The sequence below is a fragment of the Muntiacus reevesi genome, chromosome 2, assembly GCF_963930625.1.
Source record: "Muntiacus reevesi chromosome 2, mMunRee1.1, whole genome shotgun sequence".
NCBI lineage: Eukaryota > Metazoa > Chordata > Mammalia > Artiodactyla > Cervidae > Muntiacus > Muntiacus reevesi.
This window is the reverse complement of record NC_089250.1, coordinates 215,411,040-215,437,029: the sequence shown is the minus strand read 5'-3', so window position 1 is coordinate 215,437,029 and position 25,990 is coordinate 215,411,040. Positions and strand designations below refer to the sequence as shown.

Genomic DNA, 25,990 nt, shown 5'->3' with positions numbered 1-25,990 from the left:
GGTGTGTGTGTGTGTGTGTAATTTATAAAGTGCAAGTGTTCTGGCCTCCACCTCTCTGGGTTCACCACTGCTAGCAGCTTGATGAATATTCAGAATATCGCCTTCTGTTTGATTATGTCAACCTACTTTTCTTTTGCAAAAATGTGAACATTCTGCTGGCGTCGTGCAGCCTGCCTTCTCACTCACCTGTGTGTCTTGGACACGTGACATGGCTGTGCCTCCCTCTCCATCAGCACCATTCCAGGATGTAGCTGCCCCAGCATTTGCATCCTGGCTCCTAGTGAGAAACACGGGGTTGTTGCCCACGGCAAATGCTGGTTCCTCTCCTCTCTGCACCGCTGAGACCTACTCAGGATGTGTTTCTGGAAGTAGAGTTGTTGGGTCAGAGTGGAGATGCTTAACATTTTAACACATTGCTAATGTAGCCTGCTGAAAAGTTTTTACCAACATGTCATTTCAGTGATAGCAAAAATACCTACCTGCTTGCCAACCCCTCTCCATATGAATTTTTAAAACTGCAACTCCGAGCAGCAAAAATAGATTACATAATTGCTTTTTTAAAAATTGTAGTGATATTTGGGTTTATTGGTATTTATACCAGCACCTCTTCTGGGGGTGCTGCCCATTCCCATCTCACCATTTTTTCACCAGCTTGTTTGACCTCTGTGAGTTATAGCCACCTTTCTACTTTAGGGAAGTTAGACTGTCTTGAGTGGTAGATGTTTTCCTAGTTTGTCTTTACAAAATCATTTTTTCTTAATACTACACAAAAGTTTAACTTCAGTAGTCCTAACATACATTTTTAAGAAATCTGGATTTGGTGTCGTGGGCAGAAAATCTTTTCTCATCTCAGTATTATAAATTACTCATGTTTTTGTAGGTCTTAAAATGATTTGCCTGCCTGATCTTCTGTGAGGTATTACTATTACCTATGGGTGAGTGTATGGCAGAGTTGTGCATGCGTGGGTCAGAGTTGAGACCGAGCGACAAGGTCCAAATGGGACCAGACATGGGAGAGAGTCCTGGGAGTGAAGCAGGCAGACAGTGACCACAGGTTATGAGGGGTGCGGGAGTGGCTCTGAGAAGAGTGGGGTGAGAAAGGCAACAAGGGTCCAGAAAGGCCGGGGATGAGGCAGCGGGGGTGGCGAGGAGGAGGCGTGCTGGTGTTCGGAGGGAAACGAGGAGGGAGAAGAGGCCTGGTGCAGAGCCAGCGTTCCAGTTAGTTGAAACCCACGTGAACCCTGAAACACAGCAGCGATATAGAAAAGGGAGAACCAGAAAACATACTGTCCAACCCCCAAAATGAGGTGAATACTGTGGATCAGCAACCAGGAGAAATGCAATGTGCTGAGCAGGGCTGAAGCCAGAGCTTGCTGTGCTCCCGTCTGGGGGCAGAGCAGCTGCTGGCCAGCAGGTCCCGTGGAGCCAAGGAACTGGGAAGCACCGCATACAAGATCGGAACCCAAGGCAGCATTACTGCTCGAATGGCGCTGGACAGGATCTTCACCTGCCCGCCCGCTGAATGGAGGCTTCCATCAAGACACAGGCCCTGGAAGCAGGGAGGAGGACTTGGGCCCTGTCCTGCAATACGAACACAACCAAATTTCAGCAGATTCGCATAGTAAGACTATTCTTGGATGTTCCTGATTGGTTGACTCTTGACCCTTTCCCCCAACTCCTTCCATGGAAAAAACCTTTTTTAAAAAAAAATAGACTTGATTTTTTTAGAATAGTTGTAAGTGTATAGAAAGAAAAAGCAAAGTTACCTTATAGTAAAGGAAGGACTGAACTCAGATCCCTCTGAATGTGTACACTCACTGTATGTTCTTTTTACTTCAAGCCTTCTCCCTAGAGAGAAGCCACGTTACCAGAAAGAGCCTGTATTCTCAAAAACAAAAACCAGTTGTTGGATGAAAGGTATTGTTTCTATATTCTTGGGGAACAGGCTGGCCCTGATACACAGTTCACTGAGTGGAAGGGGAAGCGGCATCTTTTTGCATTTTTGTGTTAGTTGTCACACAGACATATACTCACTGCAGAAGCTGTGATTTTTCTGGAAGGGTAGTGAGGAGCATTGATTCCTAACTCATGCTCAGAAAGGAAAAATTTGATTTTTAAAAATGTTTTAGGGTTTCACCCTTCCCCTCCGCAAGCCAGGAATGATGTTTTCCTACCGTGCCAAGCGTGTCACAGGAAGGAGTTCCTTGCCTGCCGAATGGCAGTTCCCAGCCATTCATTCCTGTGATAGATAGATAAATAAAATAACCATTTCCTGCCCCTTCCCCTGGCATTCAGCAGAGTGCCAGCCAAGTGTGTATCCACCTACCCCTGGCCAGGCCATAAATCCAAGTGTTTCTCTCCAAGGATCCCTCTGTATTCAGACAGCATTACTGCTTAACAAATATGGTACCTCTCTTTAGAGTACACATTCTTACTGGATTGAGGCATGGCCGTGGGACTTCTCTGGCATCAAGGAAATGTGAACTTCTTGACAGAAGCATTCAAAGACAGCCTGTGGCTCACCAGATTCTTTTTTTCTGCCCCTGAAACAACAGACCCACCCCCAGATGGTGCCACTGTCTGCCTGGGTCCTGAGTGGTCTGAGGAACAGATCTCCTGATGGAAAAATAGCTTGTGAGAAATATTTTAAGCCACTGCCAGTTGGAAAGATGTTTATCATTGCAGCATAACCTAGCTTATCCTTACCATCTCTCCCTGCCTTGGAAAAGCTGGTTCCCTGTCCAGGCAACCTAATGTCAACCCAGATAGCAGGTATGTTCCATCCAGGTATGCAAAATTCCCAAGCAGTTTCTTAATCCATTATTTTAGAAGAGAGAATTATTAAATTATTTAAAAAGCATCGTGACAGAGAGGGATTTTTTAAAAAATCAGAAAAAAATCAGCTCTGTGAAGACAGGAAAACTGAGGAAGAAAAGGGTATCTGCTAAGTATGCAATTAAATATCACATTTAGCTAACTTTCCTTTCCATGAGCTTGTTGAAATTATAGGGGAGGAGAAAGGTATAAACTCATATGGACAAATAAAATGGAAGCTGTGACATCAGAAGAGAAAATTTAACAAAATGTTTGGAACACACAAAAATGAATGAAAATACTCCAATTTTTAGCGATATGGGAAACTACATAGAACATGAAAAAAAATCCCAATCCAAAAACCAGCTACAAAGTCGATGTATTCTGTTTGACTATATCAATGAACAACTACTTTTATTGTTTTATTTTTTACATTTAGCTCTAACTCTTTTGGTATTTTGGTGGTTTTGGTTATGGATCTAATTTTATCTTTTTCCAGATGGTTATCTAGTTATTTCAATAACATTTATTGCAACATCCATCTTTTCCTAAGTGACTTGAGAGGTCATCTCTTTTATAAACTGAATTTCCATACAGCCTCAGGTCTAGGCAGTCGGACTAATGAAAGAGAACTGAGTATCAGGGTCAGTCAGTCAGTTCAGTTGCTCAGTCATGTCTGAGTCTTTGTGGCCCCATGTACTGTAGCACGCCAGGCTTCCCTGTCCATCACCAACTCCTGGAGCTTGTTCAAACTCATGGCCATGGAGTTGGTGATGCCATCCAACTATCTCATCCTCTGTTGTCCCCTTCTCCTCCTGCCTTCTATCTTTCCCAGCAACAGGGCCTGTCCTAAGGAATCAGTTTCTCACACCAGATAGTCAAAGTATTGGAGCTTCAGCTTCAGCATCAGTCCTTCCAATGAATATTCAGGACTTCTTTCCTTTAGGATGGACTGGTTGGATCTCCTTGCAGTCCAAGGGACTCTCAAGAGTCTTCTCCAACACCACAGTTCAAAAGCATCAATTCTTCGGTGCTCAGCTTTCTTTTGGAGAAGGCAATGGCACCCTACTCCAGTACTCTTGCCTGGAAAATCCCATGGATAGAGGAGCCTGGTAGGCTGCAGTCCATGGGGTTGCTAAGAATTGGACACGACTGAGCAACTTCACTTTTAATTTTCACTTTAATGCATTGGAGAAGGAAACGGCAACCCACTCCAGTGTTCTTGCCTGGAGAATCCCATGGATGGGGGAGCCTGGTGGGCTGCCGTTTATGGGGTTGCACAGAGTTGGACATGACTGAAGCGACTTAGCAGCAGCAGCAGCTTTTCTTTATAGTCCAACTCTCACATCCATACATGACTACTAGAAAAACCATAGCTTTAACTAGATGAACCTTTGTCAGCAAAGTAATGTCTCTGCTTTTTAATATGCTATCTAGGTTGGTCATAGCTTTTCTTCCAAGGAGCAAGCCTCTTTTAATTTCATGGCAGGAGTTACCATCTGCAGTGATTTTGGAGCCCCCCAAAATAAAGTCTCTCACTGATTCTGTTGTTTCCCCATCTATTTGCCATGAAGTGATGGGACTGGATGCCATGATCTTAGTTTTCTGAATGTTGAGTTTTAAGCCAACTTTTTCACTCTCCTCTTTCACTTTCATGAAGAGGATCTTTAGTTCTTCTTCACTTTCTGCAATAAGGGTGGTATCATCTGCATATCTGAGGTTATTGATACTTCTCCCAGCAATCTTGATTCCAGCTTGTGCTTCATCCAACCTAGCATTTCACATGATGTACTCTGCATATAAGTTAAATAAGCAGGGTGACAATATACAGCCTTGATGTACTCCTTTCCCAATTTGGAACCAGTCTGTTGTTCCATGTCCAGTTCTAACTGTTGCTTCTTGACCTGCATACAGATTTCTCAGGAGGCAAGCAAGTATCAGGGTAGTGGTCACCTTTAGGGGAAGGATGGGGGTTAGCAAGCAAGATGGAGCAGAAAGGCCTCTGGGTTGCTTGCACAACCTGAGGGTGACTACGTCAGTGTTCATCTTAAAATAAATCACTAAGGAACCTCTATACTGTTTCCCATAGTGGCTGCACTAATTTACATTCTCACCAACAGTGCACAAGGGTTCCCTTTGTTCCACATCCTCACCAGTGATTATCCCTTGTCTCTTTGATAAGTCATTCTAAAAGTAGTATGGTGATATCTCATTATGGCTTTGATTTGCATTTCCCTGAGGATTAAGGATGTTGCTCATCTTTTCATGAACCTGTTGGCCATCTGTATGTCTTCTTTGGAGAAATGTCTATTCATATCTGCCCATTTTTTAATCAGATTGTTTTTGTTTTTTTGCCATTGTGTTATATGAGTTCTTTATATATTTTGGTTTCATGTTTTACATTTAAATTGAATCCATTTGGAGTTAATTTCTGTGAGGGGTGTGAGATAGGCTCTAGCTTCACTCTTGCGAATAGAACTACCATATGATTCAACAATTTGACTCCTGGGTACACATCCAAGGGAATATTACTATCTCAAAGAGACATGTGCACTCCCACATTCACTGCAGCATTATTCACAATAGCAAAGACATGGAAACAACCTAAATGTCCATTGACAGATGAAGGGGTGAAGAAAATAAGAAAATATGAATATATATACAACAGACTATTATTCAGCCATTAAAAAAGAAAAGAAATCCTGCCTTTTGTGACAACAGGGATAGACATTGAGGGCGTTATGCTAAGTGAAATAAGTTCGATGGACAAAGACAAATATTGTGTGATCTTACTTTCGTGCAGAATCTAAAAATACTGCTCTCATAGAAACAGAGAGCAGATTGGTGCTTGCCAAAAAGGAGGAATGGGCAAAGGCAGCCAAAAGGTATAAACTTCCAGTGTAGGATAAATAAGCTCTAGGGATAAGCTCATGGGAGCTATAGCTAAAAGCACAACACTTACAAATCAACTATACCTCAATAAAATTTTTAAAAATGTATTAGTGATTGGGGTACCATCTTTAAAGCCACTCTGGTGGCTGTCATTTGAGGGTCAGCAAATAATGGGATCCCAGCGTAACAAAGACTAGAAAGCCATGCCTCCTGACTTGAGACAGGGAGGCACATCTACCACAATAATCCAGTTTGGCAACTAGAGTTCTGACCTCTAAGGATTTGGAACAATAGTTAATTGACCACTAAGGTCCCCAGAAATGAAACAGATGCTTGGAAGCCTACTAAAGTATTGCTTGATGTGTATGGGAGAGAAGATTCTAAGAGTGCTGGGAAGAAACCTGAGTTGCAGTGATGGGAATTTTCAGGTTTTTACTCAGTTCCCAGACCTAATCAGGCCACACACCTGGAGCCCTTCTCAAGCAGATCTCAGGGTCCTTTGTGCAGCTGTTGCTTTTCCAGAGCAACCTACTTCCAGAGTGACAGTGCACTGGGAGAAGGGAAATACCCAGACTTTCAGGAGTCACCATACGCTAGCTTTGAGACCGGAATACCAAAGCAGTCCACTTTATTATGAGACTTTGAGCTTCTTATGGCCAATGACAGATGGAGCTCTGGTTCAAGTCCATTTAATGGTGGGTCCAATGAGATTCATTGGACATTCACAGATTCATCTTAAGGTAATTCCTCTAATTCCAAAAGGAAAGAGAGATATTTACTACCTGGCAAAATCTCCATACTGGCAACCAGACCCATTGGGGTAGGGCCTAACAGATGTCCCTGAAACTATCTCCAACATGCTAAGTCAAACTCAATACCACATTCCAGCAGGGTTAGCAGAAACTGGTGCTGCCATCCAGTTTGAGTTATGGAAGGATGGATGACTTCTTCCTCATCCCATTCACTCGCCATCTGAATCATGGAGAATAACAGTAGTTTATTGCAACAGTGCTAACTTGTGATTCCTGATACAGTATCTTTGCCAAATCAGAGCAATGGAGTCCGCGGCCAACATTAAAAAAAAAAAGATATAATTTGTGAGACTCAATCCTGGAGGTAACATGTACAACATCTGGAGTGCTGTTCCCACCAAGGACAGTGACCCATAAGACAGTGGCTTTGAGTGGGGCCCAGACAAGAAACAGTTCTTGGCAGTCATGGCTATGTACATGTCATCTGGACACTGGGCCTTATGATTCAGGTACGTGCTACCGGGGAGTGTCTGTGGCAGAGAACTGTCATATGGAGCCTCTGGCAACTCCAAATAGGAGAACTACAGCCCAGAGACCTACAGTTTCAGAATAAACCCTCCACCACTTCCAAAAAGTGGTGCCTTCCTCCACCAAAAAGTATCTTCCATTTGCAAAGTCACTCAGCTTGCTCTTGGGCATTGGCAGAAACTGGACAGCAGGGCACCAAGTTGAGTACAGACTCTGAAAAGAGCCATCGTGAGATAACTCATCCACCAGACTATAAGACTGTATGTTCAGGGGCATTCTGATGCATGATGGAAATTAAGGTCAAGTAGATCCAGACAGCCTAAGAAAATGGCAGTTACCTCAGACGCCTGTGGCACCAGCTCCAACCATTTTGCCAATTTCCTGCCAACCCACACCTATGGCATCATGCGAAGCTGCACAGAACCCAGAAACAGAGCAGGGAAAGCCCCATCCTGGTACCTGCGGGGTCTGCACGCTGCGCTGGGCCCACACAGCAGGCAGTGGTGAAGGCCACCCTCCCAGAGGGCACAGCTGGCGACTGGGAGGCTTCATGTATAAGGGATGGGTGCCTGGGAGTCGTCCCTTCCCCACTTCACCACCCCCTCCCAGCAATGCCCACAACATCTTCACCATTACTTGGTCACAACTTCCAATTGACAAATACACCTTTCCACCATCAAACACATTTCAAAACGAACAAGTGAATACACAGTTTCTTATTTTTAATTCAGAAAGAGAAAGGGAAGAAAATAAAAAAACATTTGCTTAAATAACTATTGTAGAAAAGAAGATCTGGGTTGGGTGCTGGGACCTACCTCTTCCAGAATGGGGATTTATTAATGTTCTAAACAAAACAAAACCCAAACAAAAGAAGAAAAAGGAACAACAACAACAAAAGAAATAAATTATTCCGCTCAATACTGTTTGGCATAATTGCATTTTTTCATCTCTTAAACACTCAAGAGCCTCTTTAGGAAGCACTGAGATGAGACTGGCAAGAATAACTGGTCTTGACTTTCTAAAATGATGGGGAGGAGGTGGTGAAAGAGGTGTTCCACTAAAGCCCTCCCTAACCCACCCCCGTTCTTCACTCCTCCTACTTTTGGAATTGGTAAGGGACAGACTCAAGCTAAGTTCTCAATATATTAACTTTTAGCGGGGCCCACTGCCCCCCACTAAACCTCTAACATACTCCTCTGCTGGCTCCTGTTCCCTCAGCCAGCTGCAGGAACTATACCAAAGACCAGGAGGCTGTCGAGTGGTATCAACTCACTAAGAAAAAAGGGTGGTTTTTATGTTTGTTTGTTTGTTTAATGTTTTTTAAGTCATTGTTGGGAAGGGGGATACTTTTAGTGGTTTGGAAGCTTCACAGAAGCCCTTTTCCCCTCCTACACTCCCCCAACCTTCAAGGGTGAGAATACCTTCAGCAGCTTCCTCTAGGAACTTAAGCTGGGTTCAGTCACGCAAGTAGCTTCCAGCTGTAACCTCTGGTTAGCTTTGCAGCCCTTCTAGAGCTGGAAACGGAAAGGGGGTCAGAGGGAAAAGGAGCAAGGTGAGCACGGGCAAGGGGATATGTGGGCAGGGGAGGAGGCATGCAAGAGGCAAGTCCACTCCTCCCCAGCTATTTGCATGGCCAGCTCAGTATCTGAAAAGCATCTTTGTTGGTCAGCCACCCATGATAATTTCAGGTTAGCTAAATCATAAGGCTAAAGCAAATTCCAACCCAGAGCAAGAGGTTTCCTACCCTTTTGGGGGGTGACAGGTGAAGGACCAGAGAGCTGGTCTCATCTCCAGCCTTCTGTCCTACATGCTGCTCCCTCTCCCTAGAGGCAGCCAAAGGCGGAAAGGCGGGGGAGCTGCACTGCCCTAATCACAGGGCAGTCTTCCCCCTCAGATGAACAAGTAGCCTGGTGAGGAGACCCAGGGCCTAGGGAGACACTGAAAAGGTTGTGAGCAAACAATAGGGCCCAGGGCACACGGAATAGCACCTGACATCTGACGTGACGGGGTTTCCTGTCTCCTGTCCTATTCCTTACACCTGTGCTTCAGAGTTGAGCCCTAGACGAAGTTCGCCAGCCTAGGAAGGGGTGCACACAATCCTAGTTTTCTGGTGACACACTAAATGCCGCGGTCAGAAAGGCCATTCCACGGCGTGGCCAAGGGCGGGAGGTGAGGAGGCAGGAGGAGAGGACCCACGTGCCCTTCAGATTCTCACTGCATTTCTTTGGTGGGTTTGCACTCACCCATCTACATCTGACCGATCAAGGAAATGTGGGTCTAGTTCTCTAGGCGGTTCGCGGCGGTCTGGGAGGGCTCTAACTTTTCCCCTGGGGAAAAGTGAGCTCCCTGAAAACCACCTGACCGCCCCGCTCCCCGCCCACCAGAAAGGCTGCCGGAACGCCCTTCCGCCCGCCCCGCGGTCACGGCGCACTCCCGGGAAGAAGTCTCCCCGCTGTCCCGCATCCTCCCCACCTTTCCTTCTCGGCGCCCCCAGCGAGGTTAGGCAGGAAAGTGACTGAGACGCCATCTGCCGAACCTGCGGGAAGTATACTTCTCGAAGCCGGAACGAACTCCTACTCCTTAGAAAGCGTAAAATAAAATCCTACCCAAAAGCATAAGGGAGTGGGAAATTAAACGACCGCCGGCCCGCCCCCGAAGGCCATCGATTGGCGGAGACGGGTCCCGGCGCCGGAAGTCCTCCTTGAGTCGCATGATTGGCTGAAGGCCCTGCCCGCCGGCGGCGCTGATTGGTGCTCGGCTGGGGGCGTCTCCTCGCTGTCCAAGGATACCAGCGCTCGCTGGGCTGCAACGTGATTGGTCCAGGCCGCGGCTGCGGCGCTCCGATTGCCCGCTGACGCTCCGGAGGGCCCCGCCCCGGGGCTGACCCCGAGTCCCGGCGGGAGTCGCGCTGCGGGGCCGAAGAGTCGCGACGCGGCCGGGCTCAGTTCCCTCTGTAGACCTCGATCTTGCTGGCCTTGGCCAGCATGTCGATGATGTGCGCCTCGAAGTCAGCGTCGTGCACGCCCGTCTTCCGGAACTCGCCCGCGTACCGGTTATTCTCCCAGTAGTGGTGCCAGTTGCCCCGGCTGTCGGCCCCGAAGCCGTACACGTTCACCTGCGGGTGAGGGCGGCGCGGGTCACTGCACGTCGGGGCCGGGAGCAGAGGGCACGGGAGAGCCTTGGGTCGTGGGAGGGGACAAGAAAGGGGCCGCGGCGCCCCGACCCGAGCAGGCGGCGGCTCATCCGCTCCCGACGCGCTGCACGCGCCTAGAAGACCCGGGACACCCAACCCTGACACTGTTCCAGAGGACACTGTCCCAGAGGGAGAGGGCTGTTCCCTTCCGGTTCTCCTTCCAGCCACCTTCTGATGACATCAAGAACGCCTGAGTTTGGGGCCAGTCTGACAGCTCACAAACCCTTGCTAACATTTTTCCCCCCTTAATGGTCTATTTTATTGAAAGCTGGTCAGGTACGCAATATCATACACTGAATAGTTTACTGGCAAAAGGGTGTGCTGGGCATGAGCACTGCTGTCCATGGCAGAGTAACAGGCAGAGCCCAGAGAAGGGCTCCTTGAATGACTAATCTCCATTTTTAACACAGAGTAGGCCTGGGGCCCACAGCTGTGGGAGACATCATTCTGTTGAAACAAGTACAAAACTGTTCCACTTCATTTATGGTTATTCTTTCTTTATGGCAAGTAAATATCAATTATGGGATTCAATTTCCTTTTTAAATAAATTTAACGTTTTAATGAACTGATATCAGATATGGTAAAATCATGAAAATAGTATGTTTGGGAAATGCAGATCTATACCCTGCAGCCTTGAAATAGGGGGAATGAAAGCCACTTAGTTCCTTCCTACAAAAACACATTCCTCTTGATGCACTGCTAAGCCCTGACAAAGGCTGGTTCCCTCTGCCCCTTGGGTTCTACTATCTTATCCTCAGACCAGGCTACCCACCTCATCACACACATGCAGGGCAAAGAAGAGTACCAGCATCCCAGTGGAAGGGTACCGCCCATGATGCTCTGTCCACCTGTCATGGATGTACTTGAAGAAAGCTGGGTTGTAGATCTGGACCTAGGAGGAGAAAATGTAATGAGCATATGAGGGTTTCTGGGACCTGAAATCTCAGGCCAAGCTCTGACCAGTTCCTCCACACGTGCCAGTAGACCTGTCCATCAGGGTTTCCTAGTTCCTGCAGCCTGTGTGTGTGTGTGCGGTGGCGGGGGGGCGGGGGGGGGGGGGGGAGAAGGTCAGGCATAGCAGCATATAGGGACTCTGAAGGTTCTGGAAGGGTACTGGGGGATACCTGAACCACAGGACCAGGCACAGCATGAGTCAGGCCTGCACTATTTCCATTGAGGTGGGGAGGAGGAAGCTTACCTTCTCTTTGTCCACTCGAAGGAAGGACTTCACTGGGGCATAGGTACTGCAAGCAGAAAGAAAAGTAACGCTGAGCTGGCTCTACCCAAGGATGCCTTTCCTCCCGCTGAGGCCCAAGTGATGACGGCCTCATGACAGGCTGCCCTGCTTCCAGACCGCTCTCCCACTGCACCTCACTGCAGCTCCTTGTCCAGAAACCAATGGCTCCCTACGTCCTCCAAGATAAAATAAGGATGGTTTACACAAGCACTGGGGTGTTCCATAACTCAGCTCAACTTTTCTTCCCATGACTCTCTGCTGTGACATTCCACTTGGGTTAGCCCATCTTCTCACACCCAGCATGTGTGTGCTCTTAACCTCTGCCCACAGCAGCCCTGACACTACTGTCCTCACATTAGGCTCAAATTCCTCCTTCCCTATTAGCCATGTTGCCTGTAACCTATGCTCCCATTTCTGAGTATCCATGGAACTTAAACTCTATAGCACTTATTTTAGCCCTGAGGACTCCCAAACATAAGCTAAAGTCAGAAAACTGCAACTTCTGTGTTTAAAAAAATACATAGTGAAAATAGGCAAAGGTGGAAGTAATCCAGTTATGGATCAGATGAATAGATAAAATAGACAATCCAATGGACAGATGAAGAGATAAAAATGATATATCCCTACACCAGAATACTATGCAGTCTTTAAAGGGGATAAAACCCTGACACAGACTATAACACAGATGAGCCCTGAAAACATGATGCTACTGAAATAAGCCAGAGGCAAAAGGACAAACACTGTATGATTCCACGTGTATGAAATACCTAGAACAGTCAAATCATAGAGACAGAAAGAACAGTGGTTATCAGGGGCTGGAGGGAGGAGGGAATGGGGAGTTACCATTTAATGAGTACAGAGTTTTCATCTGAGATGATGAAAAAGTTCTGGAGATGGGCTGTGGTGAAATTTGTACAGCAATGTGAATGCACTTAATGCTCGTGAACTGTGTGGTTAAAATAGTATTTTATGTTACATATACACATTTTTACACACACATGTGCACACACAAAAACCATGGTGAGACAGAGTAGATTAGTGGTTGCCTAGGGCTAGGGGTGGGTGGAGGGAGTGGGGGTGATGAGTAAGGGGTACAGGGGCATCTTTAGATTATCTTCATCTTTGGAATATGCATATGTTCTAAAATTACTTGCAATGGTTACATAACCCTAAACCCTGTGCATATACTAAAAGTCACTGAACTGCACTTTACATGTGTGAACTGTATGGTATGTGAATCCTATCTCAATAAAGTTAAAGCAGGGCTAACAGACAGGAGCCACCTCCTGGAAAGGGGGCCTGAAAAGGTATCCGTCACCTCTCGAACACTAGTAGGCTGGCTGCCACCATGCAGAGAGTGGCCCAAAACAAGCTGTGGCCGTAGCTAGCCACCATTTGGGGCCATCCCTACTGCTGCTTCTCTCCTCACCAGCCTCTCTTGGCCAAAATAGTCAGTGAAAGGAATTCTAAGATCTGGCCCCTAACAGTTCCTCCCCAGGCGGGGCAGCGCCCCGTGTCCCACTTGCAGCCAGCAGCGACTCACAATCGGATCTGCCCGGTGGACAGGGCGCTGGCGATCCACAGGAGGTCCAGGGCCTTGAAGGGCACCAGCACGAAGCTGACATTGGCGGGCAGGTTCCTGGCACTCTCGGGGTACATGAAATGGTGTGTGGTTCGGCTGCCGACATCCTGCTCAAAGCCCACGGTTGGTGCCTGATTCATCCTGCGGGGACAAGAGGGTGGTGTGACAAGACTCTGACACGGAAACTGGTACAAGAATTCTAGAAGACAGTTTGGTGCTGGCCACCATACATGTTAACAGGTGTGCACTTACCCAGCAATTCCATTTCCAGAAATCTATCCTAAAAAATGGTTGCATCACTGTGCAAAAATGTGTGCAAGGATATTCATTGCAGTATTATTTATAATAGTAAAAAGAAGAACCAATCAAACAGAACCAGTTAATATCAATACATTTTGTCACATTCATGTAACAGAACAGCATGCGGTCATCAGAACAAATGAATCAGATTTTTCATGTGCTGGCAAGAAATAAATTTTCAAGAGCTATTCAGTAAAAAAACCAAAAAAGGTGGTGAGGAATCTCACTTCTTTCAACACATATCTTCTGAGTACCTATGCAGTCAGAGGAAATCACAACGCAAAAAAGGAAAACTGAAAATTCAACAGTGTGATTCCAGTTAGATTTCAGTTATCTTGTTAGATTTCAGTTATCTAACTGAAAATAAATAAAATACATGGTGAAAAAAAAATAGTGTGATTCCATTTTTTGTAAAAGAGGGAAAAAAAGGAAGGATGGAAAGAGAGAGAAGGGAAAAAGGAAGTGAGGGAAAGAAGGGAAGAGGGATGAGGGAGGAAAAAACCTGACTTTTGTATATAAATAGAAAAAAGTTGGAGGAGTATTAAAATTTTAGAAATGCTTACTCTTGGAGAATGGGATAATCCACTTTTTAATGTGCACACTTCTCTTTTTTCCCCCAATAATGAGAACATATTATTTTTACAATTTTTTAAAATAAAAAAACAGCCTTTCACAGCTTATAGCTCACTAGGCTGTTCTATCCTTTCCTAGAAGACAGTGAAGCAAGGTAAGAAGCTGGAGCTTCCCCTCAGCCCCCAGGCAGCCAGTTCAGTTCCACCAGCGCCAGCGCCCTGTCGCTGCACTTTCAGCTCCTGTCTGCCCTTCCACTCCAAGACCAAGGGGGAAAGCCGGAGCTCTGACAGTGCCCACCTCAGCTGTCCCGGGCACACGTGCAGTGCGGGGCTCTCTCCTTTGCTGTCTTAAAAGAACCTGGAACCCCAGCGCAGACTCTTCCACCCAACCTTCCCCTGCCCACCGCGGTGTGACACACCAAGGTGGCTTCCAATTCCTTTCAAGTGGTGCAAAACATAGGATCAATAAAATCAAAGCTTCTCTTGTTGTGAGCATCTTAAAAACAAGTGATCCAGCTTTAAACACAAACCTGTTGGTCTTTTCTGCTGTGAGAACACAGTCTTATGTGGATCACACTGCAGAATCACACCACCCAAGCGGGTGGCTGTAACCTGGGCCTTCACTGAGGACACAGGGATCTGGGAGAGAGGCAGCAAAGTCCCCACTTGCTCTCCCAGCTTTTTAGCCAGTTCAAACATGCCAACATGCCCTGTCCTTAAAGGGGCCAGCACCCCCTAGGTCCTGGGCCCTGTGTCACAGGGGCTCCCCTGCCACCTCTATGGATGGCACAGCATGGTAAGGGTGTGTCCAAGATGTCCCCCTCTACCAATCACTTGCTGTACCTTCTGCCTCTCTGGTTCCCTTCCCTTGAGGGACTGGAGAGTATTATGTTTGGGAAACCAAGAGTGGCCTGATTTGGAACTAGAAAGGGAGTCCTTATTCTTAGCCACTTTACTTCCTGTCTGCTTCAAGGAGAAGCCTAGATTCTTTCCTGTAGGACTAACTGTGCTCTGGCCCCAGAACAAGGATTAAGATCCTGTCCCCCTTCCCCTAAACCCAGTTCTTTAGATTAACTGCCCCTCTGATGTCTTGGTCTTTAGGGCTGAGAGATCCCGTCTCCTAGAGGAGCTGAAATGCCTTTTTCTCATCTACTGTGGGTTACAGCTCCACACACACCACTGGTCCTCTTGTCAGCACAGCCACAGTCTGGATCTGGCTCTGCCCCGATAGCCCTGGGGTCTGTGAGGAACAGAGCAGTTGCAGAGGATGCCTTGATTGGATGGTGTTTCTCAGCTGCCTGGGGTATGCAAGTGGGTACCAGACTTGGACTGCTGGCACTTAAGCTGGCTGGGGTCTGGGCTGGGCAGGAGCTGGGGTCAAGGTTTACGCTTGTGAGGACCCAAGAAACACACCTCATCTCATTGAAGATGGAGAGGCCAAGATGGCCCTGCAGATCACAGGGCTGCAGCTGCCCCAGATCAGCCCTGAAGACCGCCCATCTGCCTTTCCCACAGTTCGGCAGCCAGAGCCGTCACGACACCCCTCCTTAGACCTGTCGTCCAGGATCACAGTCTCCCAGCCTCGAGTCAGCCCTCCTGGAGAGTCTCCACCTCCCTCGAGTGCCCCCCATTTGCTGGGCAGGCAGCCGCTTCCAAAAGTTTGGAGATGAATGGAAAAGGGATCTAAAAAGATGTTTCAGAGCCTCCAAGGAAAGGGAAGGAAGTGGCATGCTTCTGGAGACAGCTGATTCATTCTGGAGAAGCCAGGCCCTGGAAAGGGACCAAGGCGGGATGCAGAGGATAAGTTGGATTTCCGTGACTCCAGGGAGAAACTTCTAGAGTTCTCTCTGTCCCCTGCCACCAGAGCACCCCGAGCAGGATGCGCATATGGGCATGCTTAGGCTTCAGAGTGTGGGCACTCAGTCCCTTTCACTCTTTCATGTATTCACGGTGAGCCTACCATCTGCACGCGGCTATTTAAGGAGCTGCAGATCCATCTGCTGGCCAGCTGAGGGAAACCAGCTCAGCTCCATCTAGTCAGGGGGGCTCTGGAGTCAGAGGGGAGGTGGCGGCGAGGGGAGGGCCTGGGGGCTGGGGGCTGGGCACACTCCCCCATCAGCTCACTGTAACTCGGCTCAGCCCTTCCTTTCATCCGTGGGGCTTTCATCCGTCCTGTTTCCAGGAAGGGAGGCCTCCCCACAGGTTCCAAACCAAGACACACCTATAAGCAGTCCCCTCCATTGCCATCTGGCTGCTTCCACAAATCAGCTGAAAGCCACTCCTTCCACAAAGAGACCGGCATTTGACTAGTCTGGTGTGGGGGTCAGGCATCTGTATATTTTTTAAAGCTGCCATGTAACACTAATAATGTGCAATCAGGGTTGACAAATACTCACCTACAGAAAAACTCAAATCTTTATCTGCAGTTTCATGTAAGTAAAAGATATTTATACATATTTATCATAATATCTAACCATTTTACTCAACTGTGTTATTAATTCTACAAGCTTGTTGGTTTATTCATATTATCTATAAGTAAAACTTTTTTTTATCCTGTGCACAATCGCCACTTTTGCTGTTCATTCCTTGCTTTACTTCCTTCCTAACTCTGAGAATTATGTTAAATAGTATTGCAGAAAATATCCTTCTTTTCCACTTGATTTTAATAAGAGTATCTTTAGACCTGCCACTATTGAGGGTTTTGGTCATTGATATGGAATATGTAAAGAACCCTGGAGAAGGCAATGGCAACCCACTCCAGTACTCTTGCCTGGAGAATCCCATGGACGGAGGAGCCTGGTAGGCTGCAGTCCATGGGGTCGCACAGAGTCGGACATGACTGAGCGACTTGACTTCATGACACCCACAAAGAAGTCCCAGTGTCAGTCCACAACACCCGTCTCCTGGCCTGGCTCCTGTGAGCCTCTCTCTGCCTGACTAGGACCAGGTGCCGTCCCGTCTCCTGGCCTGGCTCCTGTGAACCTCTCTCTGCCTGACTAGGACCAGATGCCATCCTGGTCTGTCCAGCAGCCAAGAGTCTGCCCGCTGTGCTCCCTCCCTGGAGCTTCCCAACCTTCCGAGGTGCATGGTGAAGCCCTGCAGGAGGTGGAGAGGCCCTGCAGGCAGCACCTACAGACGCCAGAGCCCTTCCCGGGCCTTCCGGGTCCCACGGCTGCTCTGAGGCGCTGGCCAGCCACCTATCACCCATCTCAGTCACTGTCTCAGGGAGAGAGGTCCCCTCTGGCTCCCAGCCCGCCTCTCTTGTTTTCTGGGTGCCAGCAGCCAGAAGATGGGGAGAATCTCAGGTGGCTCCGGGAGCCTGGATTTGGACTAGCATCCCCCCTCCCCCCACTCTTAGCATCCCCCCTCTCCCCCGCCTTAGCATTCCCCCTCCCCCCACTCTTAGCATCCCCCTCTGTCCCCCACACACACTTAGCATCCCCCTCTCTCCCCCCCATTCATAGCATCCCCCCTCTCTGCCCCTCTCTCCCCAAACTCTTAGCATCCCCCCTCTCTCCCCCCACTCTTGGCATCCCCACCTCTCTCCCTCCCTTAGCATCTGCCCCCCCCATTCTTAGCATCTGCCCCCCTCCCCGCCAATCTTAGCATCCCTCCCTCTCTCTCCCCCCTACTCTTAGCATCTGCTCCCCTCCCCCCCACTCTTAGCATCCCTCCCTCTCTCTCCCCCCACTCTTAGCATCCCCCTCTCTCCCCCCACTCTTAGCATCTGCCCCCTCTCTCCCCCCCGACTCTTAACACCCCCACCCCCCACTCTTAGCATCCCCCCTCTCTCCCCCCAACTCTTAGCATTCCTCCCCCCGTCACCCCCCCACTCTTAGCATCCTCCATCTCTCCCACCCCCACCACTCTTAGCATCCCTCTCTGCCCCACCCACCTCACTCCTAGCATCCCCTTCTCTCCCCCACCCCCAACACTCTTAACAGGAGAAAGGTTTTGCAAGGACTGTGGAAAGCCTCAGAGACACATTGCTGCCTTGGTGTTGCTATGGAGACAGCAACAGTTTCTAAGACAAAGCCCTTCCTTCCGCCTCCTGTGAAACCTGGTCTTTCTCAATGCTCATCCTAAGAGATGCTTAGTGAAAACTGGCATTTTCAGTATCTTTATTCTCAGGGCGCTCCCTCCACCCAGGAGTGAGATGGAAGGATCCCCCACATGGTATCTCCTGCCCCCACATCTGGGGGGCGGAGGCGGGGAACACAGAAGTTCAGGGGCGGCACAGTAGCCCATCTCCGGTCACAAGTCCGCCTCTAGTCCCTGCTCCCCTGCCCGGGCTCCCTGCTCCGCGTCTCTGTCTGGAAGGCGTGCCCTCCCAACCCTTCTCTTCTCCTCAAGGCTGAGCTCAGATGTCTGTGGAGGGAATGAGCCCTTGCACAATCTAAATGCAAAAAGGTAAAGGGTCAGGGATGAGGGCTCAGAGCAGGCACCAACAGCTTCTTTTTCTGCCCAGGACACCCCTCTTCTGTCAGTTGCCAGAGGGATCACCCACAGTTGTTTGGGGCCCACACTCCTGGCCCAACAACTAAGGGGACCAGATGGATGAAAGGGCCTCTGGTGGGAGTTTTCACAAGACCTCAGCCAGGAGTCTGATTTTAGCTCTCTCCAGAGGTATTCAGAGTTGAAAGCTGAGTATGGGCCTCAAGCAAAGTTTAGAATGGGAATTGTGTCTCTTCATCCACAGAGGACAAAATGGTTGGATGGCATCACCAACTCAATAGACCTGAGTTTGAACAAGCTACGGGAGATGGTGAAGGAGGGGGAAGCCGGGCACGCTGCAGTCTGTGGGGTCGCAAAGAATCGACCACGACTGAGAGACTGAACAACAATAAATTCACCTCAGAAACAAAAGCAAGAAACTTGAGCTTGTCATGGAAGATTCTGGGTATTAGGGTCCTCCAGGACCCCCAGCAGCTGGCAATTCCTCCCACAGTTGGGCAAGGTCAAGGAGGCCAGTGCCCCCTCCTGGAGGCTTGTCCCATATCCAGCCTTGGGCTCCCCCGGGACTCACCTCATGATAAAGTTGTGCCCGTCCACGTCTGGCCCATAGCCAGAGCCCCGCAGGTTGCCCGAGTTGCCCACCACGGCACAGCGCCGGCACTGGCGGGGGTCCCGGAACCGGTAGGGGTTCTCGCCTGGCACTATCTGGAACAGCTTCTCCAGCACCTCATTGGTATTGTGTGACTTGAACTGTGGCTGCAGCATCTGTGGAGGAGAGGGAGAAAAAAGAAAGGGGGGAGCAGGGAGGGTAGGGAGGGCGGAGTGAGCAGGAGGCAACTCCCGCCTGCTCCCCCTCGCTCCCCTCAGCCTGCAGGGTCCAAGCTGCCCAGGTCTCCTACTGTCGTGGGGCGGGAATCCTCCCTGAGCAGTGAGGGCCCTCCCGGAACTCAACAACAGAGCTGTGTCCAGACCAGTGCCCTGCTCTCAGGAGCAGCTCTGTGATCCTGGTTGGACTCAGGGGCCAAGGTGCTCTCCAGCCTGCTCTCTGGGAGTCTGCAGGCCTGTGCCACAAAGTGGAGAGGCCCCTGCTCTGCGGTCCTCTGGGGCAGCTGCTCTACAGTCATTCTGAATGCCATTAATGAGGAAAGTCTCGGGGGAGCTTCAGGGACTCATTCCCAGTCAGCCTGCAGGGGGCGCCCCTGGGACTCAGCCCAAAGCTCCAGGCGAGATCCGGGGGAGACCTGGAGCCCTCAGCTCTGGGGAAAAGGCAAAAGGGCACAGATATCCTCCAGAGTCAGAAGAGCTGGAGAGAAACTAGTCCCCACCCCTCTAGGCACCAGTGATTTTGAAGACTGTAGAATGAGTCCAGGGCAGCACTTAAAGGCCCACAGTGCCAGACAGGTTAACACTCAGGAGTGAAGAGGCAGGTAGGCCCATAGCAGACAGGAGCTGCCATGAAAAAGGGCTGACTTAAACCGATTGTTGCCTTGTGGGACTGTCAGAGGGACCAGATTTTCTAATTTTTCAAGAAAAGCTGAAAATACAGATCTCATGTGAAATATGCTGATTCCTAACGATGGCAATTAAGGCAAACAGTTTTAGAACACGGAGCTGGACTCAACCCCCGGCCACCCCCTCTAAGGGCTTTAACATGCTCTGCGATCCGAGCCATAACACTGCGGGTTTGTGGCTCATGGGAGCTGCTCAGGGGCGAGACGCAGGAAGGGGATGGTGGGCCTGCTGCCCTGAGCACAGGAAGGGCCCCCGAGCACAAGAACAAGGACTCAGTGTGGAGAGGAAGCTTAGCTCTGAAGTAAGAATTTCTAGGTTCACAGCAAAAGCAAGTGACTGTGGGGAGCAGCAGAGAAGTGGCTTCTGGGGCTTAGACAGCTCTGAGTTTCACCCCTGTGGGCAGGGGGGCCTGGCCGCCCTCTCAGTCCATCGCTGCCCAGAGGCCGGTTCTGGCCCTTTGTGGCCACCTCTGAGACCTATGCCCTTGGGCAAGCCCTGTGCACTCTCCGAACCTGGATTTCCCCATAAAATGAAGGATGTGACTATGAGGAACAGGCAGGACCCTTCGAGGGCTCCGCGTTGTCATGGGAAGGGCCCGTGTGGCTCCTGGTAGATCCTGCCCTGTAAACTTGGGGGCTCTGACAGTCTGGCCCAGGAGCAGAATCTGTGAGTTGCTCTGATAAGCCCGGTCGCAGGAGCTCATTCTCACAGCTGCCCTAAATGTGAGAAAGAGGGAGAGTTACCACCCTCCCCGTTTGCCAGCTGGGGAAACCGGGGAGCATGCAGTGCCTCCGCAGCCCTCAGCAGGGAGCGCCGGCAGCCTGCGGGGCCCTGGGTTGAGGACTGACACAGAGCCACAGCTGACATCTGTGGCGACCAGATGGCCCTGGCGGAGCCTGTGGAGCGATGCACTAGAGACGGTGGGGGTGGGGGGTGGGCAAAGCAGCAAAGAGGTGACAGGGTCCAGCAGAGTGGCTTCCTCTCCTCCCCTCCCCTCAGCCCCCAAAGGATCCATGATGCTTTCGTATCCTAACCCAGAAGAAAACCTTTTCTAGCAAGTGGAGAGAACCAAGTGAATGGAACGGTGTTTCAAATTATTTGGGGCAAACATTTACAAATGAGGAAGCAGCCAGCATCGCAGTAAGCACTGGAGCTGAGTGGCCGCCTGTTTTCTGAAGGGCAGGCCTTCCTGTTGCCATGGGCTTCACTTCTCAGCATCTTCTCCCCAGAGACCTACCTCTCCTGTTTATTTTACCTCCTTGACCCAGCAGGCATTTCTGGTCTCTGTTTGGCCTCTACAGGCACTAGAAATGTGCGTTCTCTCCCCTTCCCAGCCAAAGCGCACTCTGCCCTTCACACTCTGTACCCCTGGTGGCTGGCTCTGGTCCAGTGAAGGGTGCAAAGGGGGCCAGGAGGCAGACGGCCCAAATCCCAGAGGGGATGCTCAGGGGGTCTCCTAAACAGACGGGGACAGACTCCAGGGAGGGGGCAGCAAAGGCCACGACTTTCTCACCATCCACCACCTCTGGACGTCGGGGGGCAGGTTCATATTCTCCCGAGTCCAGACGGGGGAGATGTTGCTGTTGAAGTGGCTGTCGAACCACTCGGAGGCACCGGTGTCGCCCATGCAGCGGCGACAGGCGCAGCTCTTGCCGGCCAGCCCCTCCTTGCTGAGGCGCTGCAGGCCAACGTAGCCCGGAACCAGCTTCACCCGGGGGGCCCCGTCCAGGGCGCCCGAGTCCAGGTAGGGCAGGGTGGCTGTGCTGTGGTGGGAGTAGGTGAACAGCAGCGACATGACGAACACCAGCAGGAAGGCCACGGAGAGGAACCACACCCGCAGCGAGCACTTCATGGTGCGCCCCTGGGAGCTGGGCCCTCAGGCCGGCGGCAGGCGGACCTCACCGCGGCCACTGCTTTCCCAGCCTGCCGACAGGCCAGCTACAGAGCAGCCCACGTGCTTTGGCACCTCGTGCAAAGGACATGCGGGCAGGTGCTGAGCTGGGACAGCAGCAGGGGCCCGCGCATGCGCCCCCGGCGCCAGGAGAGTCCGTGGCAGCAGCAGCGGCTCCTGTCCCAGCCGTCAGCCCCGCTCACGGCTTCATCAGCTCTGTCTGCCACTAGCTGGGCCACAGAGGCTCTGCTGCTCCTCGAGCCGCGGCAAAGAGGAGGTCAGTCCATCCCAGCCCTCTAGTCCCTTGGGGTTGCTGGCTGCCAGCTCTGGGGGTCCCCCTCTTTGGCGGCTTGAAACGATCCAGTCTGGAGCATTCGGGGTCCTTGTGGTTCATGAGCAGATGCCGAGGCGGCCCCTCGTCCCCCGCAGCGGGGAAGCCCTTGAACCCTAGTCACAGCAGAGAGCACGTGGGCTTCCAGCAGACAGAACGTCATGAAGTCTTTCCGTCTCTGGGCCCAATGCCTCTGCCGGGGGAGAAAAGGGAACGAGCCCAATCTGGAGAGAAGAGACTCAGGAAGCTCTGTGGGTGCCGGTAAACTCTTCAGGGACAAGGTCCTCCTGCCGTTGGGTTCCTCCTTCCTACTTCCCCAGAGGCGCCAGCCCCTTCTCCTGATGGTCCTAGTTGTGGAGGGGTGGCCGAGCTCCAGCTCCTGCCGTGCGGTCCTTAGGGCCTGCAATCTCCCGCTCCTCAGAAGAGTGCTGCTTTGAGTGCCACATGGGGCAACCGAACGGGCGCTCTTGTTGCTGCTGGCCCAGGCTTGGAGGCTGCCCTGCCCATCCCTGCTTCCGAGGCCTCGGTCCTGCCCTGAGCGAGCAGTAATCCCCCGGCAGGTTCCCCTCACTTGTCAGGCACCAGGCTGCTGCAGCGTGACTCTGAAATCAGAGAGGAAAAATAACGTGCAGACAGATCCCACAGGCACACATGCTGTCCCCCGGCCCCGCCCCCGAGGCCCAGAGTGGGCAGAGCTGGCGGAAGAAGACGCCCCCTTAACCAAAGGGCGGACAAAGGAGGGCTCCTCCCTCCCCGCGCTGACAGCACCGCGCTCTGCTTTTTAACTCCGGCATCACAGGACAAGATCAGCCCGCCATCCTCACTACGAGCCAGAGGTGGTTCAGACAGTAAAGATTCTGCCTGTGATGCAGGAGAGTGGAGTTTGATCCCTGGGTCGGGAAGAGCCCCTGGAGAAGGAAATGGCAATCCACTCCCCTACTCTTGCCTGGAGAATTCAATGGAGAGAAGAGCCGCGTGGGCTACAGTCCATAGGATCGTAAAAAGTCAAACACGACTGAGCAGCTAACACGTTGACACTTCAACAACAAGGATGGAAAGTGATCTCCCTAGAGCCACAAAATGAGTACCTGCAAAAGCCAGGTTTAGGAAGCTCCTATTCCAGCTATAGGAGGTTAATTTCAGGTGAAACAAGAGAAAATGGCCCAGAGGAAAGATCATGGGGGACTGCAGATATGACCCCCCTGGCCTGGGTGCTCTGGACCCCTGAGAAGAGATAGAGCACCCACACAGTGAGGGGTGCAGCCGGCCTGGGCCCTGGGATTGACCCTCCTCTCTCCCCAGCGTGGGCTACACAGATGAGGCAGTCCTGGGTTAGCCAGGTGAATCGTTCACACCCCTTCCAGCTCTGGTGTCAGCAGAGAACCTGACCGTGACAGGATGCTGGGGCCACTGCTCAGCCCTCTGGACAGCTGCCTTCATCTGCAGGCTATGGTATAAATGCCAGGGCCCCTGTGGGTACTCACAGCCTGAGTCCCCGGGCCAGCCGTGAAAAGAGGCAGCAGGGTGGTGTGTGGATCCGCCGGGAGGAAAGGAGCCCGAATTCACGCCACGTGCTCGGGAGCCAGGGTGAGAGTGAGGACAAGGCTGAGAGTGGAGCCCCAGGCCTGACTCCACGCCATGGGGAGCACTTAATCCCCGTGGCCCACATGTCTCCACCAGCTCCTCTCCAAATCCCGCCTGCCCTGGTTCTGACCTGGCCCCGGGTACAGCTGTTCACAGGAGCGCCACCTCAGCCAGCCCTCCCAGGTCCTTTGCTGCACAGAAGGCCTCTCGGCTCCACATTCAAGAACCTCTGCCACCCTCTCCATTCATGGCAGCTCAAATTTCTGGGGCCACGCCAAACCACAAAGCCATCAGGGAGCAGAACTAGCATGTTCCAATGAGGAGACATTATTCCAGGTGGGGAAACAATGGTTGCACACGTGAAGGACTTGCCTAAGGTCGTAGCCTCCTGAGTGGAACTGAGATTTAAGTTCAGTTCTACATGGTTCCAAAGCCTGAGACTGGCCAGGGTGTAGAAAGCAGCCCACGAGTTCCTTCAATGGCCCAGAGGCTCAGGGGTAAGAGACAAGGAGACACAGAAGCTGGCTTCCCAGGGTCCAGGGTGAAGCTTCGCCCACAGGCCTTAGCGGGGCTCCCAGCTCTAAGCCCCAGGCCCAGCCACACTGGTCCAGCGCGCTCCTGCCCGAGGGTCTCCTGCACCCTCTCCAGGCACAGCGGCTGGGCGCACGGTCTGTCAGTATCAACAGAAGTCTCCTTCTATTGTCTCCTCAGGGCCTCCGAGTGCTCACACCCAACATCTAATGAAAAGAACTTGGGTTTGCAGGGTCCTGCTCCCAGCACCCTGTGAGCTGAGAACCTGCCACGAGGCAACCCGTCCGGAGGTGGCGACTTTCCAGAATGAGTAAGGGATGGGGCTAGGGGTCAGGCTGGGAGACCTGGTTTCTGGAGGGTGGCCCAGTGTGGCCCCTGAAGGCAGACTCTAGCCGAAGCCAGCACAGGAGTCTCCGAAGGCTCCCAGGCTGGGCCTGCAGTAACTCCTTGGAGTCCTAACGAAGTAGGCACCTGAGGTAACTGGCTGCTTGTCAGGGAGGGGAAAAGCCCAAGTTTCGTCACTGTTTAGGAAGAGCAGAGAAGCCGGTCACCAACAAGAACCATTGCTCTGCAAATCCCAAGGCTGGGCTGTGTGTGGGAGCTGGTGCTGAGGGCAACTCTGGGCACAGGGCGGGGCTGTTGGTAAAGCAGCAAGAAACTTCCCGAGGTCATCGACGAGCGCTCCAAGTCCAGAAGTTGCATGGCTAAGCACCCCCATGGCCTCCAGCTGCCACTGGCTAATTCTGATCTCTCCCCTTTCCTGGCTGCTCTGGTCTTTCATGTTAAGCCCAGGCCAACCCCAGGGTCAAAAAGACAGGGGAAGGGCACACACTTGCCCCTGCCTCTGGGGCACTCAGAAGGAAGGAGGCCAGTCTTCCAGGGCCGCCTGGATGGTGCTGGCTTGTTTATTCATTCAACAGATACTGAAGGAGCCAGGGAAGGCTCGGGGGCTAGTGTGGGACAGTCCATACGCGTCCTGTCCTCATGGATCTTCCGGTCCAGGGCAAATACAACCACACGGGGGTGATGAATGCCACGATGGAAATGACAGGTGCCGTGAGAGGGAGCAGGGGACACAGGAAGAAAGAGCCTGACCCATTAAAGCTGGGAGAGGGGCTTCCCTGCTGGTCCAGCAGCTGACTCCACGCTCCCAACGCAGGAGGCCCGGGTTCAGTCCCTGCTCAGAGAACCAAGATCCCACACGCAGCAAGAAGACTGAAGATTCTGTGTGCCATGCCACAACTGAGACCTGGCACTCAGTCGTGTCCGACTCTGTGACCCCATGGACTGCAGAACGCCAGGCTCCTCTATCCATGGGATTCTCCAGGCAAGAACACTGGAAGGGGTTGCCATGCCCTCCTCCAGGAGGTCTTTCCAACCCAGGGATCAAATCTAGGTCTCCCGCATTGCAGGTGAATTCTTTACCGTCTGAGCCACCAGGGAAGCCCAAGACCTGGCGCAGCCAAATAAGTAAGTAAGTGTTAAATAAATGAACACAACAAGAAGGGCAGGGAAATGGGGGAGAGTGTTGGAGAGGAAAGTATGAGGTGCCCAGTTACGATGGGCTTTGAAAGGATTAGGATTTATTATGAATCTAATGGGCGGCTTTAAGGGAGGGATGTGTCATGACCTGATTTATATTTTAAAATAGGCCCTTGGAGCAAATTTTTAAAAACTAACAGTACCAAGAGTGGAGAGAGGATGCAGCGTATCAAGAATACTCAGTCACCACTGGTGAGAAAATAAATTGGTACAATGCTTGGGAGGCTAATCTGGCATTACTTAAAAAACGTGGACATGAATAGTATTTTTTTTA

At 51.1% G+C, this 25,990-nt stretch overlaps 1 protein-coding gene across 2 annotated transcripts in view; it reads right to left on the bottom strand.

Moving 5' to 3' along the window:
• Positions 1 to 7,691: 7,691 nt before the first annotated feature.
• ST3GAL2 (ST3 beta-galactoside alpha-2,3-sialyltransferase 2) overlaps positions 7,692 to 25,990 on the bottom strand; it is a 48,814-nt gene continuing 30,515 nt past the window's right edge. For both annotated transcript variants that reach the window (XM_065924984.1, XM_065924985.1), the window contains exons 2-7: positions 21,351 to 22,661; positions 18,897 to 19,090; positions 12,960 to 13,139; positions 11,378 to 11,423; positions 10,952 to 11,071; positions 7,692 to 10,101 (exon numbers count right to left, since the gene is read on the bottom strand). In XM_065924984.1, coding sequence (XP_065781056.1) covers positions 9,928 to 10,101; positions 10,952 to 11,071; positions 11,378 to 11,423; positions 12,960 to 13,139; positions 18,897 to 19,090; positions 21,351 to 21,689 — 1,053 coding nt within the window. In that variant the 5' untranslated portion in view covers positions 21,690 to 22,661 and the 3' untranslated portion in view covers positions 7,692 to 9,927. The remainder of the gene's footprint in view (positions 10,102 to 10,951; positions 11,072 to 11,377; positions 11,424 to 12,959; positions 13,140 to 18,896; positions 19,091 to 21,350; positions 22,662 to 25,990) is intronic.